Below are 23,701 nucleotides of genomic sequence, written 5' to 3' on the forward strand. Positions count from 1 at the left end.
ATTATTAAGAAATTATATATATATATATATATATATATATATATATATATATATATATATATAAGGGCAGTGTGACTGGTGAGGTGTGCAGTAGGGGTGACGGATGGATTCAAGGCGGAGGTGGGATTACATCAGCAATCGGCTCTGTGCCCTTTCTTGTTTGCAACAGTGATGGACAGGTTGACGGACAAGATCAGGCAGGAGTCTCCGTGGACTATGATGTTCGCAGATGACATTGTGATCTGTAGTGAGTAGGGAGCAGGTTGAGGAGAGCCTGGAGAGGTGGTGGTATGCACTGGAGAGAAGAGGAATGAAAGTCAGTAGGAGCAAGATGAAATACATATGCATGAACAAGAGGGAAGATAGCAGAATGGAGAGGATGCAAGGAGTAGAGGTGACGAAAGTGGATAAGTTTAAATACTTGGGGTCAACTGTCCAAAGTAACAGGGAGTGCGGAAGAGAAGTGAAGAATAGAGTGCAGGCAGGGTGTAGTGACTGGAGAAATATGTCAGGAGTGATTTGCAACAGAAGGGTCCCCTTGGGCGTCCGGGTGGCGTGGCGATCTATTCCGTTGCCTACCAACACGGGGATCGCAGATTCGAATCCCCGTGTTACCTCTGGCTTGATCCAGCATCCGTACAGATACAATTGTCCGTGTCTGCGGGTGGGAAGCCAGATGTAGGTATGTGTCCTGTTTGCTGCACTAGTGCCTCCTCTGGTCAGTTGGAGTGCCTGTTCAGGGGGGAGGGGGAACTGGGGGGAATAGCATGATCCTCCCATGTGCTACATCCTCTTGGCAAAACTCCTCACTGTCAGGTGAAAAGAAGCGGCTGGCAACTCCACATGTATCAGAGGAAGCATGTGGTAGTCTGCAGACCTCCCTGGATTGGCAGATAGTTTGGAGACAGTGGCACTGACAAAAAGATAGGAGGTGGAACTGGAGCTGGCAGCGTTGAAGATGCTAAGATTGTCAGTGGGAGTGACAAAGAAGGACAGGATTAGGAACGAGTATATTTTAGGGACAGTTCAGGTTGAATGGTTTGGAGACAAAGCAAAAGAGGTGAGATAGAGATGGTTTGGACATGTGGGGAGGAGAGATGTTGGGTATATTGGGAGAAGGATGCTAAAGATGGAGCTGCTAGGCAAGAGGAAAACAGGAGGGCCAAAGAGGAGGTTCATGGATGTGGTAAGTGAGGACATGGTTGGTGTGACAGAGACAGGAAGAGATGGGAATGGATCATCCACTGTGGTAATCACTAATGGGAGCAGCCAAAAGAAGAAGAAATTAATGAAGCCATTCACACATATTTATTGAACTTTCAACTTCTCTAAAGAAATGTGTTATTACATGTATTGTATGTCACACTGAGTAGTTTTGCTCCATTGTGTGCTCCAATAATACAAAATCTTTTCAGAGTCCATTAGTACTTGTAGTAACTTCTTGGGAAGTCAACATAAAAGTGATGGGACAATTATCTGGTTGAAAACCACTACTCAGATGTCACCTTACTCAACTCTGGTATCATACTTGAGAACCTATCCCACAAAAAAATAATTAATTCAATTAATAATTACTTTATTGATATGATGAGCAATTAAAACATTGATTAAAATGGTAAAAAATAGATAATTCAATCATGGTTGTTGGCATGTTCATTTGTATGCGTGTGTGTATGTATGCAAGATGTCTGACATTCTTGTGTAAGAAGTGGGGTTGTTGTGAAGCGTCTAGTGTGTTGGTGTAGTGTTCTGTGCCTGTCACGTCTCACTCTCAACCTTCACCGCTGACTAGCGGAAATGCAAACAGGACAGCCAAACACGTAAGTCTCTCCCTGCCAGTACATAGCCTCTCCAACAGCAAGCCCTATGCAGTGCCTCCTCGTGGCAACACATGGTAACTGGGTACACCTTGGACCCTGGCTGAACTACAAGGGACTCGGAGGAGGTCTGGCCCCTAGACATGCGGTAGACAGGCCCACCGGTGTGTGGATATTCCCTGATGTCCACGAACCAGCCCCCAGCTATGGGTTAAATAGTGCCACTGCCTAGTGGATACCTCAGGAGAGGAATAGGCTATGGGAGTAAAGCCCTACACAAAATCAATGTCTACAGTGCTGTTGTTTTTTGTTTTACTTGTTCTTTTGTATCTGTTTAAGTCGGGGAGTACTGCTGGCGTCGTGTGTGGCTGCCGCTTCTCCCTCTCGTAGCCCCCCATCCCATCCACCCCTGTATGTCTGTGTTATGTTTGTCTGTTGTCTTGTTTCACCCTGTTTATTGTAAAGTGACTTTGAGTGTTAGAAAAGTGCTATATAAGTTTAATTTCTTCTTATTATTATTATTAAGATGACTAAACTCAAACACATTAGATTACTGTTTTCTATATTAGCATGTCTAAGACATCATCATGAGGACAATTCTAGTTGTTACTTATCAATCCTTTTTAAAGTTTAACAGTGAAAAGTTATAATACTTCAAAACTTTCTGGTGATGCATGTCTTTGTTTCTGGTAGTCAAACAATGTAAGCATCTTAACAAGGTTTGAAGCAAAACAATAACAAATCCAATCTTTATATAGGAAGCTAAATGACAATGAAGCCTAGCACATGTTAAGCAAGGGCACTTGAATGTCCTTGTGACTGTCAATGTCTAGTGATAATCTTGCTGCATGCTCTTTCATCACATGTATTAAAACTTGTGTGGGGCGTGGCCGGGATGTCGAGGATGTAGACACGTTTCTCTATTGCTCCTGAGTTAGTGACCAAATTTATATATTTATATAAATATGAATCTGATCCGCTCCCAACATCGGGTGCTACAGCTAGTGCTGACAGCATGACAGTACTGACCGCGGAAATGCTACAATCCATGATGGGCTCCCTCAAAACCGATATTTTCAGTAAGATTGACACTTCAGCTACCACTCTCAGATCAGAGATGATACTGGTCAAAGACGAGTTTAAAAGATCTATCGAGAGGATCCAGAATAAACTCGACGCACATGGAGTCGGTTTATCGGAGCTGGAGCGCAGTGCTACAGATCACAGCACTCGGATTACCGAGCTAGAGGCGAACGTCGGCTCACTAACAACTAGGGTGACATACCTGGACAACAGATGCGAGGACCTGGAAGGTAGAATGCGGAGGAACAACATCCGTCTTCTGGGAATACCGGAGGGAGTAGAGGGCCCGCGACCGACAGAATTCGTAGCCGGGCTGCTTCAGGAGCTGCTCGGCCTGGATGAGAAGCCGCTGCTAGACCGGGCCCATCGCACCCTGCGGAGCCGACCCCGGGAGGGTGAACCTCCGCGACCATTTGTCATCAGGGTGCATTTCTTTCACGTCCGGAACGACATGCTGAAGAGATCTGGAGATGCGTCTCCTCTCCTCTACAAGGGCAGAAGAGTCTCGATATTTCCGGACTACACCACGGCTGTGGCCAAGAAGCGGGCTAGCTTCGGAGATGTGAAGCGCCAGCTGCGCGCCTGTCCCGGCGTGAAGTATGGTCTCATCTACCCTGCGGTTCTGAGACTGACCCTGCTGGACAGCTCCACACACAGGTTTGAGGACCCGGCTGTTGCGGCCGATTTCATCAAAAACAGGGTGAAAAAAGCTGTCATGCCACCGCCGGGTCTGTAGCTCAAAATATCAGTTGGCTGGTCTGGTTAGCAGGCTAGTTAGCGGGCTAGCTGGTAGGCAGATTAGCTAGTGAAGTTGGTCTTGCAGTGCTCATTGTTGACATTTGAACGCAGCTGTTTTTTTATTTTCAGTACATGTTGGAGAGTGAAGCTAGCCTTGCAGTGCTCATTGTGGACACTTGAATGTAGTGGGTTTTTTATTTTTATTTTCAATACATGTTGATGAGTATACAGCGGACTACTCACATTAAGGTGATATAATGTGGAGATATATTTTATTCCACTTACATTACTGCCTACTATTTGTGTCATTCTCATTTCATTTTGTTTTGATCTGAGCTGCCTGCACTGCCAGTATTTGGTTGTTTACATGGTTGAAGTTCAATTTTGCCACTTTATAGATTTTGTACCTCTCTTAACTGAGTTAGTTTTCCTCGGTTCCTAATGTTATTGGAGACCGACTTATGCTCATTTGCTTTATTCTAGTTCAATGGTCACAAATCTCAGGTAGCTAAGAGTAAGCTAGCTAAGTTGGTATGCGTTGCTCTAAAGGTTTTTTGTATTTAGGGGTTTGCTTGCATCTCAGTTGGGGAGATGCTTCGGCAAGAGGGATTTTGTGGGAGGGTTTTTTTCCTTCTGTATTTGTGTTTTGTTTTCTTGTGTTTTGTCACTTGTTTTTGTTTTTTGAATTTGCACTATTGAGGTCAGCCAAAATATTTAATTTGCATTATGCCTTGTCCTTAACATGTCCTCTCTCTCTTAAGACATGACTCAGCCTGACGTAGCTCATCCTGCTGGAGGGAATGGTTTTAATTTTCTCACTTGGAATTGTAGGGGCATTAACAACCCAGTTAAACGCAGTAGGGTTCTCCACCACCTCCATCAGTTGAAAGCTCACATTATCTTCCTCCAAGAAACTCATCTCAAGGTATCACAACACTCAATACTTAGGTGCAGATGGGTGGGTCAGGTGTTCCATTCCTCATTTCAGAGTAGGTCAAGAGGGGTGGCTATCTTACTTCACAAATCAGTACCTTTTACATGTTCTAATGTGATAGCTGATCCCAATGGTAGATATGTAATTGTCAGTGGTAGGTTATTCGATACGAAGGTGGTTCTTGTTAATGTTTATGGTCCTAATTGGGACAATGGTGATTTTTTCAAATCGGTTTTCTCCACACTCCCTGATATGTCCTCCCATATGCTGATCATAGGCGGTGACTTTAACTGCTGGTTGGACCCACATTTGGATCGATCCTCCACTAAATCTACTACTTTATCAACCTCAGCTGGGGTTGTCCGTACCTTTATGTCTGATTTCGCTGTTTCAGACCCTTGGAGAACATTTAATCCATCTGGGAGGGCATACTCTTTTTTCTCTTCGGTACACCACACTTTTACGCGCATAGACTACTTCCTTGTAGATGATAGACTTCTCCATTCCATATCTTCGTGCTTATATAATCCAATTGTGGTTTCGGACCATGCCCCTGTCACTATGGGAGTAGTCTTTCAAACAGCTAATAATCAGAGACCGCCTTGGCGGCTTAACACTCAATTACTCAGTAACGAAAATTTTATTAACTTTGCTTCGGCCCAAATTGACTTTTTTATGGATACAAATAGAACCCCAGGTATCTCTGCGTCTACCCTATGGGAAACTTTGAAAGCTTATCTTAGAGGTGAAATTATTTCCTACACCACATATGAGAACAAACTTAAAAAAGATAAATTGTCCATGCTAACACGCCGCATTGCCCAATTAGATAACGCATATTCCGTTTCACCATCTCCAGATATTTATAAGGAGCGCTTAACTTTGCAAGCAGAATTTGACACTTTGCTAACAGATCAAGTTACTGAGCTGCTTGTCAAGTCTAGGAGCACCTACTATGAACAGGGAGAAAAAGCCAGTAAGTTATTAGCACACAAGTTGCGTCAAGTTTCATCATCACATCGAATTCCCAAAATTCATACATCATCCGGAATATCATTAGACCCTAGGGAGATAAATGATGAGTTCAGAAGTTTCTACCAGTCTCTATATACTTCTGAAAGTGATGCTGATTTATCAGAATTTGATGACTTCTTCCACTCCCTTGATGTACCTTTAGTCAACCAGGATTTGGTTAAAGAATTAGAACAACCAATCACTGTTGAAGAACTGTCTAGAGCTGTCAAATCCCTTCAACCCGGGAGAAGCCCAGGGCCTGACGGTTACTCGACAGAGTTTTATAAAAAGCTTTTCCCCAAAATAGCCCCTATTCTAATTGAAATGTATAATGAAGCATTTGTTAATGGTATTCTTCCACAGACTCTCACTCAAGCGACTATCTGTTTAATTCTTAAAAATAATAAAGACCCTCTTGAATGTGCATCATATCGTCCAATTAGCCTGTTAAATGTTGACTATAAGATTTTAGCCAAACTTCTGGCAACACGCCTGGAAACAGTTCTCCCATCGATTATCTCTCCTGATCAAACAGGATTTATTAGAAATAGACATTCATTCTTCAATCTTAGGCGACTATTTAATATCATGTACAATTCCTCTGACACCAACACCTCGGAGGCCATTATATCCCTGGACACGGAGAAGGCGTTTGACAGGGTGGAGTGGAAGTACCTTTTCTATACACTAAATAAATTCGGCTTTGGTTCAAAATTCACTACTTGGGTAAGACTTCTGTATGCGTCCCCCCAAGCCTCTGTCAGGACTAATAACACTCAGTCAGGCTGTTTCCCTCTGCAACGGTCAACACGCCAGGGTTGCCCTCTAAGCCCTTTATTGTTTGCTCTCACCATAGAACCCCTTGCAATAGCACTTCGTTCCAACCCTCTTATCAAAGGTATAGTTAGACACGGACATGAGCACAAGGTGTCTTTATATGCAGATGACTTATTGCTATACACATCTAATCTTTCTGTTTCTGTTCCTGCTGCCCTTGCTACTATTACATCCTTTGGTCATTTATCAGGGTATAAACTGAATCTCAGTAAAAGCGAATTGATGCCGCTTAATGTGACCGCGGAAAAATTCCCATTACATACCTTGCCATTCAAAGTTGCTCATAGTTGTTTCACTTATCTTGGTGTACAGGTCACGAGTCGATTTGAAAACCTTTTTCGGGCAAACTTTTCCTCGCTTTTAACCCGCACTAAGGATGATTTTGAACGCTGGTCAGTGATGCACCTCTCTTTAGTAGCGAGAATTAATTCTGTTAAAATGAACACACTCCCTAAATTTTTATATCTCTTTCAGTGCCTACCGATTTTTCTTCCCAACACATTTTTCAAAAAAATAGACGGCCTAATTCTACCTTTCATATGGGATAAGAAGACTCCTAGGATACGAAAACAGCTCTTGCAGAGACCCAAGTCAGACGGAGGTATGGCGCTACCAGATTTTAGATTTTATTATTGGGCGGCTAATCTTAGGGTCATTCAGTTCTGGTTGCGAGGTGGAGAGATGTCCCCGTCCCCAATTTGGTTAAAGATGGAAGCTGCTTCGTCTGTACCGGCATCATTGTCTTCCCTCGCTCACTCCTCCATTACAGGCCCTTATTCCTCTTTCACCAAGAATGTGTGTGTCAAAACAACATTGAGGATCTGGAATCAATTTAGACGCCATTTTGGGTTTCAGACAACCTCTCTTTCTGCTCCGGTGGCCTCGAACCCTGCTTTTGCCCCATCTATGGTTGATAGTGCTTTCTCAATATGGTCTAGTCTTGGTATAAAAAGGTTTAAAGATCTCTACATTGACAATACATTTAGTACGTTTGAGCAACTAGCAGTTAAATTTGGTCTTTCCAGGCATCATTTTTTTAGATTTTTACAGATCCGGAGTTACGTCCGCAATTTGGATCCTCATTTCCCCACCCTTCCTGGTGAAACACAGTTTGACACCTTTCGTACCCCGCTTCCCACTCTGAAAGGTACCTTGTCAATAATTTATAGACAAATTTGTTCTTTAAGAATTGCCTCACTTAATGACATTAAATCCTAATGGGAGGAGGAACTGGGGGAGGGAATATCTGATGGGCTGTGGGAGAGGGCACTCGAAAGGGTACATACCTCTTCGGTCTGCGCCCGACATGGTCTCATTCAATGCAAAATCATTCATAGGGCTCATTGGACCAAAGCGAGACTAGCGAAAATTTACAAAGACATAAATCCTAAATGTGTGAGGTGTAACCAGTCTCCTGCTAATCATGTGCACATGTTTTGGTGTTGCTCATCTCTTGATGGTTTTTGGAAAAATATTTTTAGCACACTTTCAGAAGTATGTGACACACAGATCAAGCCAGACCCTTTTATTGCGCTATTTGGGGTGCCCTCGCCCACATCGCAACTGACCAATATTAATAAGGATTTTATTGCCTTTGTTACCCTGTTGGCGAGACGATTGGTTTTGCTTAGTTGGAAATCCTCTGTACCCCCTTCTCATGCTCTTTGGATTAAGTCTGTTTTAAATTGTATAAAGCTGGAAAAAATTAGGCACACACTCAAAGGGTCTCTAAACAAATTCTGGGCAATGTGGACCCCCTTCTTTTCTTATGTTAAGCGACTTCATTTCCCTGTTATTCCAGAGTGATGTGTGTGTATATATATATACATATTTTTTCCTTTTTATTGATGTCCTTGTTGGATGGAGGTGGGGGCGTGGCAAGCTCCGGTGATGAAGGAGGCAGGGTGTATGTGTACATGATGTCTGTGAGGGACTGTGCTGGGTTGGCTGGCCTGCGGACAAGGGCATTGGAATATGTGTACTTGTATTTATTTATTTTATTTTATTTATTTATTTATTTTAATTATTTTAGTTAATTTGTTTTGATTTGATTTGATTTTTTTTTTCTCCTTTGAGGGTGTGTTTTTATTCCTCATTGTATTCTGGTGTGTTAGTGTATTGTGTTCATGCTGTACAACTTATGAGGACAATTATTTTGTAAATGTTGATTGTGCGGAAAATTCAATAAACAAAGTTATAAAAAAAAAAAACTTGTGTGATGCTGCGTAAAAGAGGTGAAATGAGTTGTTCAATTTACATAGCTAGTCATGCAGAGCAAGTGTTAATGCAGTGGTTATATCTAAAAGTGGACTTGGTGAAGTCCACTTTTAGATATAACCCCTTTGTGAATCAACACAAAAGTGACATGACAACAACTTGTGGATCACAACCTTCTTATAACATTACTATTTCTCTGTTAATAATTGCCAGCAACAGTCAGTCACATATGAAACAAGCTCAAGCAAGCAGTGATAACTTCTTCTTTCGGCTTATTCCCTGTTTCTCCGGGGTTGCCACAGCAGATTTTACAGTTTGCATCGGTACCCTGTGAGGGCACAGCACCAATGGCGACCGTTGTTAACCCGGGCCTTGACCGATCCGGTATGGAGCCTCGACCGATCCGGTATGGTCTTGTCAATACGCATACTGATGTGGCAAAATTTTACGTCAGATGCCCTTCCTGACACAATCACTAACCCTATGGATGGGGCACAGGTAAAGTGCTGGATGCCATCCCAGTATTCATAGACTGCCGCCCATGCCTGTCGCTGCCAAAAACAAGCAATGATAATGTAACCCACATGATTACATGTACCCTGTGATGTATGTAAGTTCCACGAGTAGCCTCTAGGAGGCACACGAGCTACAGAGTTTAAACCATTCAAACAACCGTCGACAATAGAGAAGAGAAATACGGATATTTAGAAATACGGACAACTTTGACTATGGATACCTGAATTATTGATATTTGAACTACGGATATTTGAGCTACAGGACATTTGAACTACGACAAAAAATATCCCTCCCACGAAGCTTCCTTGACAGATGATCTCCCGTTGAAGGAAGAAGGAAGACTCTTTTCTCTTGTGTTTTGTACGCTGCTGGAATCCTGACTGGTTTTTTTAGTACCCCGAACAACCCCCCTTGCGACACCCTTTTGGAACCCTTGGATACCCCCTTTGGATTGCCCCCATCATCGCCCTGGATTTGGATTCATCATCATCGCCTCTACATTAACTTGCCCCTTTGATTGTGGTAGGATCTGGACATTGCACCTTGCACAGATTGGAAGACTGAATCATTCCCCCTTTTCTTTTCTTTATTATTTTCTTTGAGTGCACTCATACTTTATTTTGGATTATTTTCTTTAATTTGTTAGTGTAGAATATGGCTGCATAAGTAATATATTAGAAGGGTATACAATACAATATAGATAGATATAGACAATAAATAGAATATTAGGAAGAACTTTTAAAAAGTATAATAGAGTAATATATATATATATATATATAACACATCTAATTTAGTATTGATATTGAAATAACTTTACTTTGAACTGTTGAAATAAATTGGTTTTTTTATTGTAAACTATACCCACGAGTGTGTGTGTTGTCTTTGGGGTGAGTACTAGAATCCGGTCTAGAAAAAAACCTACACCAATCTCCACTGAACTTAGACATTAGACTGTAAACTGTCCCTGCGCAAGCATAGGCCCATTCCCCTGTCGTGCAGGTTACAGAAAGTTGGCGAGCCAGCCAGGAGATTGGTTAATTAGCGTTTCAGGCCATATACTACCCCACTGACCACACCTCTCTATAAAATACTTGATTATATTTTTTTTGTTGAAAATAACACAGTCAATATGGATCTTTGCAATCAGTATAAAGTCCATGGACAAAACAGCTTATTAGTTGAAGGTGTCAATGAAATGAGCTCTGCCGAAACGATAATAAGCTTCTTCGAACAACATGGGAAGATCTCATCCTGCATCAGAGTTGTGGATGAGCCCAACCAACCTAATGGTAGGATAATAATAGAATTTGAGTGTGAAAAGTCAATCACCAGGATAACCCCAGATACCCTTGGCCTTATACCTAGCCCTGTTGATCCAACTACTCTCTGGAATGTCAGAACAATTAGACAAATATGTCAAGAGGAAATAGGCAAAGACTTAGCCCAGCAATATCTCGAAGAACTCAGCGCTATTGGTGGTAGTGCCATGTCAGGCTATGCCTCCATCTTAGAAAATGAACTGAGGCGCATTCGGTCTACAGCATCACAGAAAACTGACAACACATCTTTACCGGAACACAGCCCTATGCAAGACACTAAGCCTAGCATTGATGTTGAGCACACGCCTAGCATGACCCAAGAATGTAACAGACGGCCATCTATATCTGACATTCACCGTGCTCCAACCACACACTCACCCATGCGTAATTCAATGAGCCTTGAAGAAGACATCATTAATCCCCCGAGCATCCAGAACGTAGTAGTAGAACATGTTATTAAGAATGAGTCAACACAACCATACAGTAGCCCAAGTAAAATTCGAACCTTCTCAGGTAGGCTTCCAAAGCCAAATGGGGAAGTAGATTATGAAGCTTGGAGAACTCAAGTTGAGCTGCTTCTAAGTGACACCTATGTCACCGATTCACAAAAAATCAGAAAGGTTCTAGAGAGTTTGGTTGGTCCAGCTTCTGACATGGTGAAACCACTTGGTGTCAATGCAAACCCTGTTGCGTACATAAACCACATCGAATCAGCCTTTGGAGTCGTAGAAGATGGAGAAGAGCTTTTGCTGCATTCTTGAGTGCAAACCAGAATTCTGGAGAGAAGCCATCTGATTATTTATTCAGACTTCAGACCCTCCTCACTAAAGTCATCTCTAGAGGGGGAGCTTCACTTGTAGATTCAGAAAAACACTTAATAAGACAGTTCTGCAGAGGATGCTGGGACCACTCGTTGATTTTAGGTCTTCAGCTTGAACAGAAAAAAAATAGCCCACCCTCATTTCCTGAATTGCTTCATCAGCTTAGGACAGAAGAAGGCCGCCGTTCAGCTAAACTAGATAGGATGAAGAAACATCTAGGGAGCTCAAAAGCTTCAGTGCATGCCCACACTGTTTATGGAATCGAAGCCCCAGCCGAAAACAAAAATGAAGACACACAGAAACTCCGCGATGAGGTAGCTGAGTTAAAGAAACAAATTGCAACCCTGTCCATCAAGGAAGAACCACAGCCAAACAGAACTCAGATTGAAACCAGCTGCATGGTCATGAATGCCTCCACACCTTGAATTTACACGCCTCGTTTTCCCAAGCCATGGTTCTGCTTTAAATGTGGTGGAGATGGTCACATTGCTGCCCACTGTGTGAGTGCCCCCAACCCCGCTCTTGTCCATCAAAAGAACACCAAGCTGAGACAAAAACGTGAAGCTCACAGGAATACGCATACCCTCACCTCCATGCCTTTAAACTAGTAGCAGCTCCTGTTCCGGGACGTTCAGGAGCTAAGTACCAGCATAAGAGTCCCAAACCCATTAATGATATTATGAATAGAACCCAGACAAGAAAAAATAGATACAGACAAAGATACCAAAATAGCCAATCCCTTCCCTGTGAACTTGTAGGGCCACGCTGCACTGCATCTGTCTCCATTGAAGGAATAGAATGTGAATCAATCCTTGACACCGGTTCCCAAGTAACAACCATTTCAGAGACATTCTACTTGAACCACTTATCGTTCCTCCCCATCCAGCCCATTCAGACTCTTTTCCAGATAGAAGGTGCAGGTGGCCAACATGTTCCTTACCAGGGTTATATCCAAGCCCTCATCTCCTTCCCCAGCAGCATCACTGGCGTAGCTGAACAGGTCTCTTCATTAGTTCTCATTGTGCCAAATTGCCATTTTAACACTCAGATTCCCCTATTGATTGGAACCAATGTCCTTGACAGATTATATGAAGGTGGCATAGAAAAGCATGGAAGAGAATTCTTACAAAGGCCCAATATCAATAGTGACTGTATCTTGCTGTTCCAGCATGTTGCCCTAAGTCATCAGGAAGAGATTTCAGCCAATCATGTTAAGTTGCATGGACGCCATCCTGTCACCATTCCACCAGGAAGAAAAGTGTCTGTCTTTGGAGATGTCAGAGTGAAGAAACATTTCCCACGTTCCCTTTTCGTGGTCGAATCCCCTGAAACCGTTTCCTTACCTGGTGGAGTGTTTGTTGAAAATTCCTTGATAGAAACTCCACTTCGATCTTTAAACAAGATTCCTGTCATTCTCAGAAATGTGACTGATCGTAGTGTCACACTGCATCCAAGGCAGGTGATAGCTGAAATGATGGTAGCACAGTATGTGATGCCGTCTGAATCCCAAAATATGACTGTGCCTGACATCCCTCAGTCTCAGAGTAACACCACCAACTTTGATTTGGAAGATTCCCCCATTCCAGAAGAGTGGAAAAAACGGATCACACACCAGCTGAACAGCATGCCAGAGGTGTTTGCTGTTGATGACTTGTCTCATGGTCATACAACTGCAGTAAAACATCGCATCCGACTCCAGGATGAGGCCCCTTTTAGAGAGCGACCCAGACCCATTCATCCCTCTGACAGAGAAGCTGTCAAACAACACCTAAGAGAGCTGCTAGACGCTGGAATTATTCGCGAGTCAGAGTCTCCATTTGCTTCCCCCATTGTAGTTGTCAAGAAGAAGAATGGTGCAATAAGACTCTGCATAGATTTCAGGAAGCTGAACATGAGAACGATCAAAGATGCCTATGCTCTCCCCAACATCGAAGACACCTTCTCTGCTCTTAGTGGAGCCAAATGGTTTTCTGTCATGGATCTGAAGTCAGGCTACTATCAAGTAGAAGTTGCAGAGGAAGATAAGCACAAGACCGCTTTTGTCTGCCCTCTAGGCTTCTATGAGTTTAATCGTATGCCCCAAGGTGTGACAAATGCACCAAGCACCTTTCAGAGACTGATGGAGAAATGTGTTGGAGACCTGCATCTCAATGAAGTACTAGTATTTCTGGATGACCTGATTGTCTTCTCTGACACACTAGAAGAGCACGAGGCCAGATTGATGAAAGTGTTGAACCGGCTCAAAGACTATGGCCTAAAGTTGTCCCCTGAAAATGCCATTTTTTCCAGACTTCTGTTAAATACCTTGGCCATGTTGTAGATGCCAATGGAGTCCACACAGATCCAAGCAAAGTTTCTGCTTTGAGAGAATGGCCTCAACCCACCAACAGAAAAGAGCTCAAATGCTTCCTAGGATTTGCTGGATATTACCGACGTTTTGTGGAAGGGTACTCTAAAATAGCAAAGCCATTGAATGCTCTAACTGCTGGCTATGTTGCTCCAAGGAAAAGAGGGAAGATTTACAAGAAGGACAGGGTCAAGACTTCCATCAATCCCACCTTACCTTTTGGAAATGAGTGGACTGAAGAGTGTGACGTTGCTTTTAGAACTCTCATAGATAAACTGACTTCGGCCCCTGTTCTTGCCTTCGCCAATCCCAATCTTCCTTACGTCCTGCATACTGATGCCAGCCGCGATGGTCTCGGTGCTGCGCTCTATCAGGAACACGATGGGAAGCTGAGGGTTGTAGCTTATGCCAGCAGAGGACAATCCAGAAGTGAACAAAACTATCCTGCCCACAAGCAAGAGTACCTCGCCTTGAAATGGGCCATCTGTGAGAAATTCCATGATTACCTCTATGGAACAGAATTTCAGGTTTTAACAGACAATAACCCCCTAACTTATGTGTTGACCACAGCAAAGCTTGATGCAGCAGGACATCGCTGGTTAGCCGCTCTGTCAACCTACAGATTCACCATAAAGTATAGGGCTGGGATCAGCAATCAAGATGCCGATGGGTTGTCCAGAAGACCCCAGAGTCCGTCAGAAGAAGATGAGGAGTTCAAGCAGGAGAAAGCGAGGATAGAAGAGCTGAAGCAAAGGGTTTTGGATGGAGAAAGCAAAACTGTTTCTGGTGACATGCTGTCTGCTTTATGTCAACGCCACTCTGTGACCACTTTGGCTGACTATTTGCAGCCAGAACTCCCCATTCTTGCTGAATCCTTAGCTTTAGATGCTTCTGCCATCCCTGATGACTTTGTGTTCTCTGGACAAGGCACCCTCCCTGGAATGACTCACAATGACTGGTATCAGTCTCAAAGACAGGATCCATCTATCAGACGTGTGATCAGTTTCATTCAAGGAAACCGAAAACCCACTTTTCAAGAGATGTCCTCTGAACTGTCAGAAGTCAAGCTGCTCCTTAGAGAATGGAATAGACTAGAGCTTATAGATGGAGTACTGTTCAGGAAATGTCTTGATCGTGGGAATCAGATCTATCAGCTGGTGCTGCCTAGTAGCCACAGAGAAAGAGCATTGCAAGGCCTTCATGATGAGGTCGGTCATCTTGGCGCTCAGCGTGTCCTTCATCTTGTTCGTTCCAGATTTTTCTGGCCAAAGATGTTTCAGTCTGTTGAACAGAAGTGTAGGACTTGTGAAAGATGCGTGAGGCGGAAAGCCAATTCCCAGCATGCTGCTCATATGGAGAATATACAGACCAGTTATCCCCTTGAACTGGTGTGTATGGATTACCTCTGTATTGAGCCTGATAGTAAGGACACTAGAAACATCCTCGTCATCACGGATCACTTCACCAAGTTTGCCGTTGCCATCCCCACGAAAGACCAAAAGGCGAATACGGTTGCCAAAACACTGTGGGAAAACTTCATTGTACAGTATGGTTTTCCAAGTCGCCTTCTCAGTGACCAGGGGAGAGATTTTGAATCCCACACCATCAAGGAGTTGTGCTGTCTGATTGGAACCGAAAAGATCAGAACCACGCCATACCATCCACGTGGAAACCCTGTCGAGAGATTTAACAGGACCCTTCTCAGCATGCTCGGGACGCTAGAAGACAAGGATAAATATCATTGGAGGGACTTTGTCAAACCGCTAGTCCATGCATACAATTGCACGAAAAATGACACCACAGGCTACTCTCCATATGAATTGTTGTTTGGTAGACAGCCAAGACTACCCATTGATCTGGTTCTAGGCCTTACACCAGACCAAATTGGATTCAAGTCGCATTCAGAGTATGTTAAACATCTTCGACAGCGCCTCCAAGACAGCTATGCACTTGCTTCTGAAAGCTCTAAGAAGATGGGAGAGAAGAATAAAGCCAGGTTTGATAAAAAGATCAGAGCCGCAGAACTTGTTACCGGAGATAGAGTCCTGGTGAAGAATGTCAATTTAAGAGGAAAACATAAACTTGCGGACAGATGGGAAAAGGAAGTCCATACTGTGGTGAAGAGGATGGGAGATGGCCCAGTGTATGTCGTCAAGCAAGAACAGGGTGAAGGTCCACACCGTACCCTTCACAGAGACCTTCTTCTGCCCTGCAGCTTTCTACCTGTTACAGATAAAGTCTCAGAACCTGACACAAACTTACCAACAAGGAGGCTGAGACGCAGGGAAACAGTCTCGCAGCAGACCAGGCACGACAATATTGTTGACCCAGATATGCCCAGCAGTGACGAGGATGAGGATTGCTATCCACAGATCTCCACAAGGTTTCCCCAAAGCATTAGGACAACCACACAGGCCACCCCTCTAGCACGTGCCACGGAACTGTTGAACCCAGTCGGGTTGAATCCAAGTCCGTCGGAGTTCTCCCAATCTGATAGTCCACTCCTTAGTGAAGTACCCCATACCCCTGAGTCTGTTCACAATCAGTTACTTGAAAAGAAACCATTGGGCGTGAGACAGAAGTAGTCACAGATGAATTCTCTCAACCTGTTCGAAGACACTTACCTGAGGGAGACCCCGCATCATCTACTACTGTTGTACCTCAATTTGGACCTATTGAAGGACGTTCACCTGAAAACAACCCACTTGAACCCGAGAGTGCACCGCCCACTGGTATGACAGGCCAGGCTGGCCTGTCTGACGGAAACCCGTCTGAGAGCGAACCGATCAGAAGATCTATCAGAGAAAGACATCCCCCTGAGAGACTCTGTTATGGTGAACTAGGAAGACCTTTAGTCCTAGCCATGGCCTCATTTTTCGAAAGTTTGGGCAGAAATGTCCCTGATTCTTCTAGAGTGCCCTCTGCAAGACCATACAGTGTTTAGACGCATGCAGAGACTGATGCGGTTTAGAGGGGGAGAATGTAACCCACATGATTACATGTACCCTGTGATGTATGTAAGTTCCACGAGTAGCCTCTAGGAGGCACACGAGCTACAGAGTTTAAACCATGCAAACAACCGTCGACAATAGAGAAGAGAAATACGGATATTTAGAAATACGGACAACTTTGACTATGGATACCTGAATTATTGATATTTGAACTACGGATATTTGAGCTACAGGACATTTGAACTACGACAAAAAATATCCCTCCCACGAAGCTTCCTTGACAGATGATCTCCCGTTGAAGGAAGAAGGAAGACTCTTTTCTCTTGTGTTTTGTACGCTGCTGGAATCCTGACTGGTTTTTTTAGTACCCCGAACAACCCCCCTTGCGACACCCTTTTGGAACCCTTGGATACCCCCTTTGGATTGCCCCCATCATCGCCCTGGATTTGGATTCATCATCATCGCCTCTACATTAACTTGCCCCTTTGATTGTGGTAGGATCTGGACATTGCACCTTGCACAGATTGGAAGACTGAATCATTCCCCCTTTTCTTTTCTTTATTATTTTCTTTGAGTGCACTCATACTTTATTTTGGATTATTTTCTTTAATTTGTTAGTGTAGAATATGGCTGCATAAGTAATATATTAGAAGGGTATAAAATAGAATATAGATAGATATAGACAATAAATAGAATATTAGGAAGAACTTTTAAAAAGTATAATAGAGTAATATATATATATATATATATATAACACATCTAATTTAGTATTGATATTGAAATAACTTTACTTTGAACTGTTTAAATAAATTGTTTTTTTTATTGTAAACTATACCCACGAGTGTGTGTGTTGTCTTTGGGGTGAGTACTAGAATCCGGTCTAGAAAAAAACCTACACCAATCTCCACTGAACTTAGACATTAGACTGTAAACTGTCCCTGCGCAAGCATAGGCCCATTCCCCTGTCGTGCAGGTTACAATAACAAATTGCAAAAATAATAACCATTACAGTGATAAGTGTATTCAACATAACAAGTGTATAAGGCAGGTAGTAAGTATAAAGTAAATTATTATTAAACTATCATCGTCACAATTTGAGTTTTTCTGCTGAATTACAGGGTAAGAATATATACATTTTACTTTTTTTTCATTCAATTTTATTAGTATAGCCTTAAATCACAATTCAGTCCCAAATACATGTGTGCATGAGTATGGATGTACAACCAATATACTTGCTGTATATGTGTGTGTGCGTGTGTGTACAGCACATGTGGGTGTACATCTGTGTGTGTGTGTGTGTGTGTGTGTGTGTGTGTGTGTGTGTGTGTGTGTGTGTGTGTGCAAATGGTTATACACTCACACTTCAAGGCGTGATCAATGTCCTTCCTCTGTTGCGCTACCAGAGCTTCCAGCTTGCTCTGGGCTATGGAACCCTGGGATAGGTGCTGAAGCAGGTCTGTATCTGACAGAATAGAGACAAATTTCACTTTAGTAAAACCTCACATCTCATTATTTTATATGGATTCTGATGTGTGTCTAAGAATATATGATGCAAGCATGAGTTCTGGGCTGGTTCCACTTCCTGATAGTAATTTTTCGTACTTGGAAAAGCAAATCTAGTGCAACAAAAAAAAGCAGGATTGCAGGATATGATTACACTTCACCAATCTAGGAGAACATATTGAATGTGTCTCCCTACTCTGTAATAGCAACCACACAGCAGGTTTAAGAATTTAGTGAGGATTACTAAATAGTATATTGTGATTAATAGGGTATATGTATACAGCAGAGCAGGATTTAGAAGTATTTTCATTTTGTACTTTCATTTTCTTGTAGTGTGAATACTGGATTCTGAGTTCATGGGGCTACTACGCTCTATTACCTTCAGGTGTATCGCTGTATCTCTTTATTGGAGGAAACCTTAAAAGGATTATTTTGTAAAGTGTAGAGTAGGACTCATTATATGGCATGAGATCAGCTTATAACCTCAGTGTAATTGCAATTTGATCTTAACAAGTCTAAGAACTTAGCAGGTGTGCTACAGAACATCGTGATCCTCTCCTCTTTATCAATATGTCATGTCCAACACAGTGTAGTAAGTACAATATGCTACTGGCCTCAAAAAGCCCGCCTCAATCTCATAAGCATACTTTTCACAATGAGCGAAGTGACTGAGCAAAGTGAGTTGTGGGTTGGCTTTGTAAAGCTAATATGTTACTGAATGTCTATCCTTTGTCAAGCAGTAAGACTGTCAGGTTTTAATAAAGTGTAGTTGTGTATGTATGCTACCACATGAGCCTCCAAACTCCAGTTTGTGTACCTCCATTCTCCTGCAGTATGAAATCAACAGGGTTGCTGATTGCCGACAAGGAGCACTGTGGGGTCAATAGAATTACGCGCACCTTCTGAAGCCTTGTGTCATTACAGTCCAAAGATTGGAAGACCTCTGGTATCAGCCTCACATCTGAACAAAACACAAATAAAATGGCACTCTAGCAACTCAGACATTTAAAGTCAAGAATCCGTAAGCACATACTTGCTAGGCTAATTGAAAATTAAAAAGTTTTAATTAACCTTTTTTTTAACCAGGAAAGATCCAATGGACAATCAAAATCTAATTAACAAGGGAGCCCTGGCCAAGACAGCAGCAAGGGGGCAAAAGTTAGTGAGAGGAGAACAGCAAAGAGAGGAGAGAAAAGGTGAAATAGGTAAATTTATCTGGGCTAACAAGCATCTCACTAAACGTTTTGACAGGTTCCAATAGAAACCAGTTACATTGACCTGACCATCTCTTTGAATTCTCCAAGAGTTTCCCTCTTCCTTGTACATAGGCACAATGAGGATGTTCAGGGAAAGGGAGTAAAGAATAGCCAATTACTGATCTTTCTTTCTCTCTCTCTTTCTCTCTCTCTTGTACCTAAAAAGACACAAATAGATAGTGATGACAGACTCATGCAGCCAGCCATTTTGTGCCTACTTCTGCAGCCAATATTGTTGACAGCCTCCTGCAGCTCTTCCTTTGAACGATCACCAATGCACACATAAACTTTGGACTGGTTCTTGCTGTTGGACGCATGTTGGTTGAGAGTGATCTGGGAGGCGGTGTGTGAGACGGTGAGGCCGGAGAAGCAGCCCACCATCAGAACATCTTCCTCCCCGGACAAAAGCAGATATACCGCATGTGGACCCAGGCAGCACGACTTATCCTACACACACACACACACACACACACACACACACACACACACACACACACATATATATATATATACGTATATATATATATAGAGAGAGAGAGTTGCACACAAAAAAAAACTTGGTGACGTTAGGCTTTAAGAGCCACACTATCACATCAATAAAACAACAGAAACAGATTCTAGAGACCAAAATGGGAGGAAGGCAGGGAGAGGACTAGTTGTGCAATAGGGGTGAATAAAACTGCAGCAGGATTAGATGAGGGAGCAAGAGAAGTGCGCGATAGAGTGGTTTTAGAGAGGTGGGAGCAGCAGGTTGGGAGAGAGAGAAAGAACGTGAGTAACAGTCAGATTGCTGTGGCTATGCACTTCAATCAACAAAGCTCCTCTGGAGATAATACTGAATGAATCCAGGGCCAGATTGAGGTTACTAAATTAGTATCCATATCCAAAACCAGACAGGGGAGGAGAAGCAGAAGGATGTTTGGAAAAAAAGAAAGTAAAAGAGAAGAAAAAAGAGAGCAGGAGAGAGACAGTGTGAGCTGGGGGGGGGGGTAATTTACCAGTGCTTAATTGAATATGGGCGCACAATTAGATTTTAGTGGGTTGTGTGATGCTACTTCAGAGCATGCGTGGCAGCTTGATTTTAATTGAGTAGACATTAAACATGAATGCTGTACTTTCCCCATCCCTGAAAATGGAATACGTTATGGATTGGCTAAAAATTGGCTCTGACCAGATGACTGGGAATAATATTAATTACGTTTAACCTGCAGAAACTAATCCATTTTAGCATTAAGGATGCCAGGCTACTAATGAATTATTATAAAGTCTGTTATAAACAGAATTTATAAATAAATATAAGATTGATAGGGTTTCACATCCCACCCATCAATTGATAATTCCTCTGTTCTGCCCATACCTGGATGATGAGATTGTGGTCATCGAGCAGCTTGGTGCGGTGCAGGTCAGCTTTAACCTGGGCAGGGAACACCAGCGTATCCTCACAGTGGGGGTCCTGGTAGAAGGTGTGCCCTTGCCTGATTGATTTCACCTGTGAGAAGCCTGCTGTCTTCAGCACACCACACACCTCATCAAGACTAGATAAAAGGAGGGAAGAAGTACAGCAGAGAGGAAAAGGTAGGTAGAACAGGAGCAGACAGAAGGAAGGAAGGAAGGAAGGAAGGAAGGAAGGAAGGAAGGAAGGAAGGAAGGAAGGAAGGAAGGAAAGAAGGAAGGAAGGAAGGAAGGGAGGGAGGGAGGGAGGGAGGGAGGGTATTTTTCAGAATCAGCACCAGAATCAGATTTTGGAGATTTGGAGATTGGCGCCACCGCCCTAGCTGCCAGCCATGGTGTTTCAGCCTTCAGCATTCTCCATGTATTATGGACCCAACCGTCCTGTCAGGACTGTGCAATATGTAACATATTGTAGCATACATTAGTATATACCGATCAGCCAAAACATTAAAACCATATGCTCAAATATTGTGTAGGTCCCTCTTGTGCCGCCAAAATAACTCTGACCCATCGGGCTAGGTACTCTACAACAGTGTTTCTCAACCGGGGGTCCGCGGACCCCTAGTGGTCCGTGGTGTAATTGCAAGGGGTCCGTGAAAATAAAATATCTTTAAAAAAAAGATCCTATGACATTTATAGAAATTTTACTCAAATGTGACTGAGACCTTTATCTACCTAAACTATAAAGGGTAACAGGACTTTTTTCTCTAATTACATCTGTTTCACAAGTGTAATTTATTGTATTTTAATAAGAGAGCTCGCTCCCGTTTGCATTGTTAAAAGTTACTGAATACAAATTCTGTTTTGTTACATATATCTGAAAGTTACTGAATACATATTCTGTTTTGTTACATATATCTGAAAGTTACTGCATAAGAATTCTGTTTTGTTAACTATATCTAAGTTACAACTGAAAGCTCTTATTTTTGCCCCAAAGAGTGAATAAATGCTATAATGCAATTTAAAATGCAGTTTCTACTGTTTCTATCAAATTGCAACCCCCCTCCCCCAAGATCAGGTGGAGGGGTCCTCAGGGTAGATCAAAAATACGCAGGGGGTCCAGGACCCCAAAAAGGTTGAGAACCACTGCTCTACAACACCTCTGAAGGTGTCCTCTGGTATCTGGCACCAAGACATTAGCAGTAGATCCTTTAAGTCCTGCAAATTGCAAGGTGGGGCTTGGATCAAACTTGTTTTTCCAGCACATCCCACAGATGCTTGATTGGATTGAGATCTGGGGAATTTGGAGGCCAGGGAAACACCTTGAACTCTTGGTCATGTTCTTCAAACCATTCCTGAACAATTTTTTGCAGTCGCAGGGCACATTATCCAGCTGAAAGAGGCCACTGCCATCAGGGAATACCGTTGCTATGAAGGGATGTACCTAGTCTGCAAAAATGTTTAAGTAGGTGGTACATGTCAAAGTAGCATCCACATCAATGCCAGGACTCAAGGTTTCTCAGCAGAACATTGCCCAGAGCATCACACTGCTTCCGCTGGCTTACCTTCTTCCCATAGTGCATCCTGGTGCCACCTCTTCCCCAGTTAAATGACGCACATGAACCCGGCTGTCCACATGATGTAAAAGAAAATGTGATTCATCAGTCCAGGCCACCTTCTTCCATTGCTCCATGGTCCAGTTTTGACACTCACATGCACATTGTAGGAGCTTTCAGTGGTGGACAGGGGTCAGCATGGGCACTCTGACTGCTCTGTGGCTACACAGCCCCATACGCAGCAAGCTGCAATGCATTGTGTGTTGTGACACATGTCTATCATAGCCACCATTAACTTTTTCAGCAATTTGAGCTAAAGTAGCTCTTCTGTGGGATCGGACCAAATGAGCTAGCCTTCACTCCCCATGACCATCTCTGAGCCTTGGGCACCCATGACCCTGTCACCGATCCACTGGGTGTCCTTCCTTTGACCGCTTTTGGTAGGTACTGATCACTGCATACCAGGAACACCTCACAAGACCTGCCATTTTGGAGATGCTCTGACCCAGTCATCTAGCCATTATAATTTGGCCCTTGTCAAAGTTGCTCAGATCCTTACGCTTGCCCATTTTTCCTGCTTTCAACACATCAACTTCAAGAACTCACTGTTCACTTGCGGTCTAATATCACCCACCCCTTGACAGACGCCACTGTAATGAGATAATCAATGTTGTTCACCTACCTGTCTGTGGTTTTAATGTTTTGGCTGTTCAGTGTATATATGCTTGTACTTAACTTGTATATGTAACCCTATTCTTGTCTGTCGGCCCGAACACCCCTTGAACAGTCCCTGTGTTGTGTTATTTTTTCATGTATATTGACTCTGGGGTGGACAGAGGGAGAAGACAGGAGTCCTGATGGCAGTTGTGGCAGAGCAGGTTTGCTGCATTTATTAGTTTCTCGCATAGGTACAGCACCACTCGCAGCATACAGGCAGCTGGTAACACAAAACAGAACTCGTCGTATGTTTCTTGTAACACAAAATGGAACTGGCTCTACAGTAGCCACGGAGGGACAAAAGACTCAGAATTCGGAAAAAATTTAGAAAGGAAAAATACGTGCCGACAATGCAAGATCACCCTCTGGCGGTGATTAAGTGTAACTCACTTCCTTACATCCCCCTGCTATGATTTGATTGCGTCGCCACTATCAGATTAAGAAGTCCACAAGTAACCCATAACTCCAAACACAGCCATGATGAGGTGTGTGTGTCATGCTGTATGTGTTTAAAAGGTGTGTGTGTCACAGGGTATGTGTATGTGTGTCATTCTCTGCCACCCTCCTTGTTCATCTCTGCTTTAGCTCTCACCCATATTCTCCATCCCAGGTCAATCTTCCACTGAACTGACAAGGGTCCAGGGCCTTTAATTCATACGTCAGTCTCTTTGGCGGGTGTCTGT

General features: G+C 43.1%; 1 protein-coding gene across 1 annotated transcript in view; it reads right to left on the reverse strand.

Annotated features, from left to right (window-relative positions):
• The window catches only part of LOC130110196 (putative methyltransferase NSUN7), a 65,204-nt gene that overhangs the window by 21,005 nt on the left and 20,498 nt on the right, over positions 1-23,701 (reverse strand). Inside the window, 4 exon segments of the mRNA XM_056277213.1 lie at positions 17,955-18,056; positions 18,915-19,058; positions 19,572-19,800; positions 20,711-20,888. Of these exon segments, the coding sequence (XP_056133188.1) occupies positions 17,955-18,056; positions 18,915-19,058; positions 19,572-19,800; positions 20,711-20,888 (653 nt within the window).

Source organism: Lampris incognitus, chromosome 1 (genome assembly GCF_029633865.1).
Source record: "Lampris incognitus isolate fLamInc1 chromosome 1, fLamInc1.hap2, whole genome shotgun sequence".
NCBI lineage: Eukaryota > Metazoa > Chordata > Actinopteri > Lampriformes > Lampridae > Lampris > Lampris incognitus.